General features: G+C 48.6%; 1 protein-coding gene across 1 annotated transcript; it reads right to left on the minus strand.

Annotated features, from left to right (window-relative positions):
* Positions 1 to 7,007: 7,007 nt before the first annotated feature.
* Positions 7,008 to 8,191, minus strand: LOC100285289 (anthocyanin regulatory C1 protein). The gene is made up of 2 exons (NM_001158182.2): positions 7,925 to 8,191; positions 7,008 to 7,812 (listed from the first exon to the last, which is right to left on the minus strand). The coding sequence occupies exons 1-2, from the start codon at positions 8,082 to 8,084 to the stop codon at positions 7,166 to 7,168; spliced, it is 807 nt and encodes a 268-aa protein (NP_001151654.2). The 5' UTR covers positions 8,085 to 8,191; the 3' UTR covers positions 7,008 to 7,165.
* Between the last annotated feature and the right edge of the window lie 1,104 nt (positions 8,192 to 9,295).

Consider the following 9,295-nt stretch of genomic DNA (forward strand, 5'->3'; position numbering starts at 1 on the left):
GTCGGCCGCGCCGCCAGGCCGACGGGAGTTATTCGAAATAACCACCGCCATGCCTTTCTTCTTCCTTTCTATTTCTTTCACCGTGCGCTCTCTCTACGCCCGCACCCGCGCCGCCGTTCTGCCTGCCATCGCCCGCACGCCGCCGCCCGACGTCGCCGCCCCGCCGCCGTCCCGCCGCCCCGCCGCCGTCACGTCGCTCGCCTGGCCGCCCCACCGAGCCCACGGCCGCCGCCCCCGCCCACGGCCGCCGGTCCCACGCCGCGCCGCCCCGCGCCCACGGCCGCCGCCCCCGCCCGGGCGCCCGACGACCGCCGCCGAACGCCGTCGCCCGCCAAACGCCGTCATCCGCCGTCGTCCACGGTAGCCGCGGCTTCCGGTGGTGCACTGGACAGTCCGGTGCGCCAGACCAGGGTGCCTTTGGGTTGTCTTTTGCTCTCTTTGTTTGAACCCTTTCTTGGTCTTTTTATTGGCTTATTATGAACCTTTGGCACCTGTAGAACTTATAGACTAAAGCAAACTAGTTAGTCCAATTATTTGTGTTGGGCAATTCAACCACCAAAATCAATTAGGAAAAAGGTGTAAGCCTAATTCCCTTTCACATACTAAACACCATGAACACATATCAATATACTCCATTCGTTCTTTTCTATTTGTCGCATTTCTCTACTATACTTAAAGCACCAGTTTCAACGGTCGTTCCGCGTCATCTTTTTACAAAAAAAGTCCCTACATTTCTTCCAAATCAACTCAGCGTAAAATATTAAAAAGTGATGTAGGAGGTGGGGTTTGAACTCACACTCTGATGGAAAGAAGGGTGGAATACAATGGGTGAAGCTGTCTAACCAGTAAAACATCATGTCCAGGTGTTTATAATATTGAATATAAATTGTATATATGTATATATGATTTTTTGTAAAATAAAAAATAATCGTGCCAGGCCGGGCCAGCACTACGGACCGAGGCTACGGCCTAAGCGTCGCACGACGCTCGTGTCGGGTTGGCCCATACACTATTAAATGGGTCGTGCCTCGTCCCGGATCGCTAGACACGACCCATTTGGCTATCTATACCTGTTCTCGCCTCAGTTGCCACCACCTCGTTCGTCATTCTACTTCTTTTCTCTCTCCCATCATGCCTCTACCTCCGTACCACCCAATTCTCGGCAGAGGGCGTAGTAGCAGGCGCCTCCTTCCCGTATTCGTCTGACACCAGCCCTGACACCGACTCACGCAGTGGCTATTGCACGTCCACGAGGACGTTACACATCATGCATGCACCATCGTTTTCGCCGTCATTGAACGTCTCATTTGTCTTCTCGCCCTTCGCTCTGTTTTTCATCCCCAACTTGATGCCCTCGCCCACGGTCGTAGCCGCGAGCCGACCGATGCTCGTCGACACGAGTACGGGGCGAGTCGGTCATGCTCCTGGCCTTGCTCCGTGCGTGCCGTCAAGGAGGACATGGCGGCGCCTGCCACGCTTAGGTTATCTTAGCGATGAGAGTCCAGGTCTGAGATATTGGACAACTAAGACCCGTAGCGTGGCAGCAGTCAGCATATGCTATGGAGTTGGTGGTGGTCTTGTGTCGCTTCGGCGGGTCAGGGCTGGGAAGACACTCGCATTCTCTCGTCCTTCTCGGACTGACGCCTGGTGCGGGTGCCTCTCGGTTTGGAGCTGCTCCGGCTGGGTTTATTTCTCCGCTTGCGTGCTCTCTCCCTATATATCTAGCGGTATACTACCTATGTCGTCTTCAGATGTTCATGTCTTCGTCGTGTCCTTCTCCAGCAACGAACATGTATGTCCGTCTCTTCCCTTCTCATCCTGCTCTACGAAACTTTGGAAGTGATGGAGGCGAGGGATGAGGGTCTCTAATTTGCTGCCTATGGTACCCGTGCGTTCATAAAAAATATTATGCGAAGAGCGGAGACAATCAATAAAAAATCTTGAGGTCTTTTTGGTGGATAATTTACGTGGGTATTGTTGTGAGCCATCGCAACGCACGGGTAACCGACTAGTTTAAGTTAAAAAAGAACTAGTGTTTGACAAATATTTAAGATTAGAGGCAGTATTTAATTGAGTATGAAATCTCTACTACCTATTAAGACGGTAAGGGGTAGGCTGCCCCATTTCGTGTTCTGTCATTCCCATTCCGTCCTCACTGTAAAGCCCATTCCCCCCCTCCCACAAAGCCTATTCCCATTCCCACGTGCATCCCACGCCTAGCTAAAATTAAGTTTAAAAAACAGGTTCCAAGGGGATTCGAACCCGCGACCTCTCAAATAAATGTGTTTGTAGCTACCACTACACCACATGTGTGTTTATGTCTACATCTATTATAGTAAAAACATATAATACATCTCTCCCGAAGCCCACCTGCTACCCTTGCACAATGTGTAGTAGCAGATAAGTATCACTGAGATTATTAAATTATATTTTTGGATTGAGGGAGTAGTATTTAAAGAAGAGCCTTGCATGCAATTTCTTTTGTTTGAATAATGTTTTCAACTTAAATACTTTTTTTTGCATGTGTAACATTTATTCTCCATAATATTTTTCCATGGATCTAACTTATAAATCATTTTCATAAACCAATGCCAAAGATGAATCCATGTTTCTTACTTGGAAACCCCGAACAAACACCACTAGCACGAGGCGCTCGCGTTGGCGTCGCTCACCGACGACGAGAAGAAACTTAGCGACTGCCAGTTCGAACTCTGGAAGCAGTCCTACATGGCCCATGCGCCGCTGTGTACGGCAAGCTCCAGCGCAGCCGCCGCTTGGACGTGGTCCAGAGCGGCTGCACCGCGCTGTCCATCGTCAAACATGGGGACCTCATGGTCATTGCCAATGTCGACGACTCTCGGGTTGTTCTGGGCATCACAACCTACGACGACGCCATCACGTCGTCTAGCTCATCATCCACCTGAAGCCTAACCTGCCACGTAAGTCGCTACTGACCGACCATGAATTCTTGTGCGCTGGAATGATGACCATTGTTGTTGTGTGAGTGTCCTCGAACAAGATGTATGTAGAGGAGTAGCACATCCGGTGGTGCAACGACCAGGTGTACTACCTCGCTGATGAGCCCGGGGTGCACTTCATTTGGCAGCCCAGCCAAGAGTGATCGGTACTCACCATATCGCGCGCGTTCGACGACTATTATATCAAGGATTGTGGCGTCATCTCGACACCGGAGGTGAGCAGAGGTGGACCGACAACAATGACCACTCGCCATCGTCGGGGTACCTTTTGTGCCGGCCTGCCTTTAATTCTCTTCGCAAACACACACTTGCATTTTTTGTTTAAGCAAGTGTGTATGGTGGTGCGTGCCTGATGACTAACGATGTACGACGGAACTTCTACCGGCAGGTGTGGCACGTGCTCTCCAATAATGAGACCATGCAAATCATGACATATATCGAAGTCTGCATGATACTGATGGTTGCAATGTAGTAGTGAAACAACTAAATTAAAATAACAAAATTTATGTATGGCTAGGATCACAAATGGATTATGAAATATTTTCTTATAACAATATAAGACACATTTTGTATATAAGTTATCATGGTATTATATGTTCCCGTTGCAACGCACGGGTACTGACCTAGTAATTTTAATAAGCATTGTACGTGCTAGAATTGCGTTTCCTTTCATGACGGGTCTTGCCCACTTGCCCTCACTACCGGAATCCGAGGCTTTGCCGAGTGTTGGCTTCTTTGCCGAGTGCCTTTTGTCGGGCACTCGGCAAAGAAAGCTTTGCCGAGTGCCGCACTCGGTAAAGTTAGGCACTCGGCAAACCGTGCTTTGCCGAGCGCTGAACACTCGGCACAGAACGACACTCGGCAAAGACAACTTTGCCGAGTGTCAAACACTCGGCAAAGGGGGCTCTCGGCAAACGGCCGTCAGCGGCCGTCCCAAAGCTGACGGCCGTTAGTCTTTGCCGAGTGCCAGCCGTTGGCTCTCAGCAAAGAGGTTCTGTACCGAGTGCCACATAGTAGGCACTCGACAAAGCATACTTTGCCGAGTGTCATCTCTGGACACTCGGCAAAGTATATTTTTATTTTTTTTTATTTTGTCTCTCAAAATTTTTGTGGTATGTTCCTACACTATGTAGACCTACATGTATCATTTGTGGACAATTTTAACAGAGTTTTCAATCGTTAGTAGATTTAGTTCGTTTATTTGAATTTCTTCGGAAAATTTAGATTTGAACTGTAGGTCACTCGAAACTTGGAAAACCGTGCATGCAAAAATGATACTCATGTTACTTAGCATAAGTTACGACCGATTCCAGGAGCGGACCGGAAACTTCGAGCAACATGCTCACTAAACATGGCCGTGAACTTGCCATACACATGTTTAAAAATTGTATAAAACACAAACAAAGTCAAAAAATCCTGAAACTTGTCCACGTGTCATGATATCATATGTACAGGCTGCGATAAAAATTTTAGAATGTTTGGATAAAGTTGTGGGACACTATGTGTAGAAACCTAGGAGAACTACACATGAAATCATAGAGTTTCAATGTAGTTCTCCTAGGTTTCTACACATAGTGTCCCACAACTTTCTCCAAACATTCTAAAATTTTTATCGCAGCCTGTACATATGATATCATGACATGTGGACAAGTTTCAGGATTTTCTGACTTTGTTTGTGTTTTATACAATTTTTAAACATGTGTATGGCTCGAATTTTCCGGTCCGCTCCTGGAATCGGTCATAACTTATGCTAAGTAACATGAATATCATTTTTGCATGCACGGTTTTCCAAGTTTCGAGTGACCTACAGTTCAAATCTAAATTTTTCGAAGAAATTCAAATAAACGAACTAAATCTACTAACGATTGAAAACTCTGTTAAAATTGTCCACAAATGATACATGTAGGTCTACATAGTGTAGGAACACACCACAAAAAGTTTGGTTGCCAAAAATAAAAAAAAATAAAAAAATACTTTGTCGAGTGCTGTCCAGTTAGCACTTGGCAAAGACAACTTTGCCGAGTGCTCTACAGCTAGCTCTCGGCAAAGGCGACTTTGCCGAGTGCCCGAGATCCAGCACTCGGCAAAGGCGACTTTGCCGAGTGCCCGAGATCCAGCACTCGGCAAAGTTTATTTTTTAATTTTTAAAAAATCTTTGCCGAGTGCCGGATCGCGGGCACTCGGCAAAGAACGTTTTAATAGCGTTACAGCGCCCCCACTCCCTGTCTCTCTCTCACTCTCACTTTCTCTCTGCCGCCACCCGCCGTCGCCCGCCGTCGCGCCGCTAGAGCCGCCCGCCGTCGAGCCCGCCGTCGCGCCCGCCGTCGCGCCCGCATGGTGGCGCGCCTTGCTCCACGTTCTCGGCATATGCCATGGCCCACAAGGGGAAGGCGACGTCCGACGTCACCTACAACCCGGATGACGGGCCCGAGGCGTACACCAACCCCGCCATCCACAGCCGACTCAGTGAGTACACCGCCATGGCCAAGGAGGTCCATGGGCCAGATTACGATCCGAGGACCGAGGACATCGACGGAGATGTCCTCATGAGGGTCAGAGGAGGCAAGAGGCATGGGCGGTACTGGATTGCCGACGGGGCAATCGACTCGTCCTCCACTCCCACTCTCTCTCAGGTGCGAGCAAGGAGCACGAGCGCGAGCCCAGCCATACGACCTCGGCAGGACACCTCACAACATCGTATCCAGCAACTCCAGGTTATTCCTTATCTATTCATCGTTCATTGATTTTTATATATCTTCTCTTTGCATTATCGTAACATTAGGGCGAAATATTACAGACTCAGCTAGATGATGAGAGGAGGCAACGTGAGGAGCTAGAGAAGAGGATGGCGGAGATGTTCGCGTACATGCAGAGCCTTGGCGCCGCACAGGGTCATGCTCCACCACCTCCGTTGTTCCCTGCAGCTGACCCTACAGAGTTCACTACTCCTGTGAGTATCAAAATTTTAGTACTGCATGATATATATTCATATGTTCTCACACATACAATCTCTTCTCTGTGCAGGGTCAATCGGCGGCGTCGAACAACCCTCATGCTTCGTCCAGCCCTTCGCCGAACCAGTCCAGATGCCCACCTCGTTGATGATTTGTTTTGTGATGATCCAGACTTACCTTTATGAGTGTTGGTGATGTTAGTTACACTTTATCTTGTGAGATACTTGGTGATGTTAGTGATGATGCAGACTTGTATCTGTTTTGTGATGATCCTGACTTTAGTGAGACTTGTGATCTGTTTTGTGAGACTTTGTGATATATATGGTGTTGATGATAAATGTGTTCATTCTGTGATGTGCTTGATATATAATGTGATGTGAATGATATATACCTTTTGTTTGTTTGGATGGAACAACAAAAGCAAATAAAAAAGGGACATCCTGGTCACTTTGCCGAGTGTAACACTCGGCAAAGGGTTGCTTTGCCGAGTGCTATGACCATGGCACTCGGCAAAGAAGGAAACCTGGGAACCGGTAAAGCCATCTTTGCCGAGTGCTGACAGTGGCACTCGGCAAAGAAGGAAACCTAGGAACCGGCAAAGACATCTTTGCCGAGTGCTTTTGCCAAGGCACTCGGCAAAGATACTGGCAAAGGGGCCCACTGGAGGGTTCTTTGCCGAGTGCCAGTCCACCAGACACTCGGCAAAGAAACCTCCTTTACCGAGTGCCTACTAGGGCTCTCGGCGCAGGGACTGGCTGTGGGGTCCACTGGACCAGTCTTTGCCGAGTGTCGCCGTAGGCACTCGGCAAAGGATCCGTCACCGTCACTTGGCGCCGTGACGGTGACTTTTCTTTGCCGAGTGCCAAATGGCACTCGGTAAAGTCTTTGCCGAGTGCCCGACAAAAAGTACTCGGCAAAGATGCTGTTGCCGATGTACAGTTCGCCGAGCGTTCTTTGCCGAGTGTTATACTCGGCAAAGCCTTTGCCGAGTGTAAAATAGCCTTTGCCGTGTGTTTAGAACACACGGCAAAGGAGCTGATTCCGGTAGTGCCTCCTTGTGGCTGCTTAGAGAATTGATTGATCAAAATTTCTTTTTAATAGGAATACCCACACGTCATCATGCATTCCTTCTCCAAAAAACCCAGTGAAATTTCACATAAACAATTCATACAACCTATATATGATTAGCGGGAACAAGACAATGGCTGTGCTATATGCAATTGGTAGTGTGGATCAACAGAGCGAGCTCATCATCGGATTCGCATAGCACAGTTGGCTCTCCCACGCGTCCATGGCGCCCGGCACATCAATGAGCAAATCCCCGGGATAATCCAGATCATCGAACGAGAGGAAATGGACCATGTCGCTGTCGCCACCGCCACCGTCGCTCGCATCGCTCTCGTCACCCGCGTTCTGCCGCATACTCGCAGTAGTCGACGACTGTGGACTCTTGCCGCTGCCGGGAGACGAAATGCCGCCGCCGGCTCCGTCGGGCAGCTGGCACCCGAAGACCGGGAACCGCGCCGGGATGGGCGTAGGCTGGGCCGCTGGCGGCGGCGCAGCGTTGGCCGAATCCTCCTTTCCTCCCGCGGCCGCGGCCCCCGATGGCTCGGCCGCGCTGTCACCGCCGTCGCCGCAGCCTGCAGCTCTGGAGGCGGCGGCGTTGAGGCGCTTCCTGATGCGGGAGTTCCAGTAGTTCTTGATCTCGTTGTCCGTCCTGCCTGGCATCCTCGCCGCGATAGTCGACCACCGGTTGCCGAGCGACTGCTGCAGGGAGATGATGGTCTCCTCCTCGCGCTTGGAGATGGGCTCCTTCTTGAGGTCCGGGCGCAGGTAGTTCAGCCACCGCAGCCGGCAGCTCTTGCCGCTCCTCCGCAGGCCTGTGCATTCAGCATTTAAGAAGAGATTAATCATACCGCGTTGTGCTGTCCGATAGCTGAAATAGAATCAGGTACCGAGAGTCCCGATCGGTTTGCAAGAACTGAATCTTGCCTGCTAGCTGCGCGACGGAGCTCCAGGTGGAGACGCCGTGGTAGGTGATGTGGGTGAAGAGCCGCTCGTCCTCCTCCGGCGACCACAACCCCTTCCTCTCCTTGCTCGCCTCCGTGCTCTTAGCGCCGGCGTCGTCAGCGTGGATCGGCTTCCGCACCATTGCTATGCTTTCTCTGGTTCCCTACTTCCCTGTCTGGTTCCTTCTGCTGTGTAGGCAAGTAGAGATTGACTAGTCGGTGCTGCTGTGCCTGCTAGTCGTGTGTGTGTGACTGCACTGCCTCGGCCTGGAGTATATATATATGTCTACTATATATATAAACAAAGGGAATATATCCGGTGTATACGATTATTTGGTGTATATAGAGTATACATGAACTAATAGAGTTTACTAAAACTTTTGAAAAATTTCATACATATTTTTTCTATCCTACTATTATATACGAAATTATAAGTTCAAATTCGTTAAATTTTAGATGTAATAAAAAGAGAACATTTTAGATAATTTTCTAATTTAAACTTGTAATTTTATCTTTTTTATTATAGCTAAAGTATAACGATTTTGAGCTTAAAATTTTATATATAAGTATAACAAGATGAAAAGAATATGTATGAATTTTTTTAGGATTTTCATAAAATTTATTAGTTTATATGCATCATATATTTATTAAAGACTCATGTGCATAAGATATATGCACATATGTGGTGATAAACAAATATGCAGACATGAGGCATATGCTTCTCTGTACATACATTTTCCCTGCTTGGAGGAGCTAGCTTGTAGGATGGACGCATGCGACCAACTGCAAGGAGATTCCAGACCATGGATCCTATTTGTTGTGCTATTCATGAGTCAGTCTTATACAACTACTCTAATGAGAAAAGTATAATGCGTTTAAATTACTTCTGGTGGAGGTCACCATCCATGGTTATAGTAAGTGTGGGCATGTGCTTTATTATGTATGCATGAATATGTCTCACGAGTTTTTTGTTATTATGGGACTCTTATTAACATGCTTCTCTATGATACTCTCAATATATCCTTCTCCATAACAGTATTTATAAGTGTTATTACTCTCTAAAATAAAATAGTATTCTAACCAATTTTTTTAGTATTTCTTTTTTCTCACCTCCTAAATTGACCGTACTGCCCTTGATTTGTGATTCACATAGTCCCATCCATTAGATTCTCACATCGTTCGTAGCCGCTACACGAGACACGACTCCCCGCCGCCGCTCTCCCAACTTGCTGCATCGCCGGTCTCCCACCTCGTCGTCAGCCTCCCTCCTCTCGTCTCCCTCTTTGCCACCCTCCTCACCGCAGTAGCATGGTCGTCGCCCTCCTCGCTGACGTAGCAGGGTCGCCTCCCTCCT

Source organism: Zea mays, chromosome 8, assembly GCF_902167145.1.
Source record: "Zea mays cultivar B73 chromosome 8, Zm-B73-REFERENCE-NAM-5.0, whole genome shotgun sequence".
NCBI classification, from domain to species: Eukaryota; Viridiplantae; Streptophyta; class Magnoliopsida; order Poales; family Poaceae; genus Zea; species Zea mays.

What these genes read in the sequence shown, in the direction of transcription:
- LOC100285289 (NM_001158182.2), bottom strand. Translation starts at nt 8,084, where the DNA reads ATGGTGCGGAAGCCGATCCACGCTGACGACGCCGGCGCTAAGAGCACG. An exon ending in CTCCGTCGCGCAGCTAGCAG is followed by an intron (nt 7,813 to 7,924) that starts GCAAGATTCAGT and finishes CTGAATGCACAG; the next exon opens with GCCTGCGGAGGAGCGGCAAG.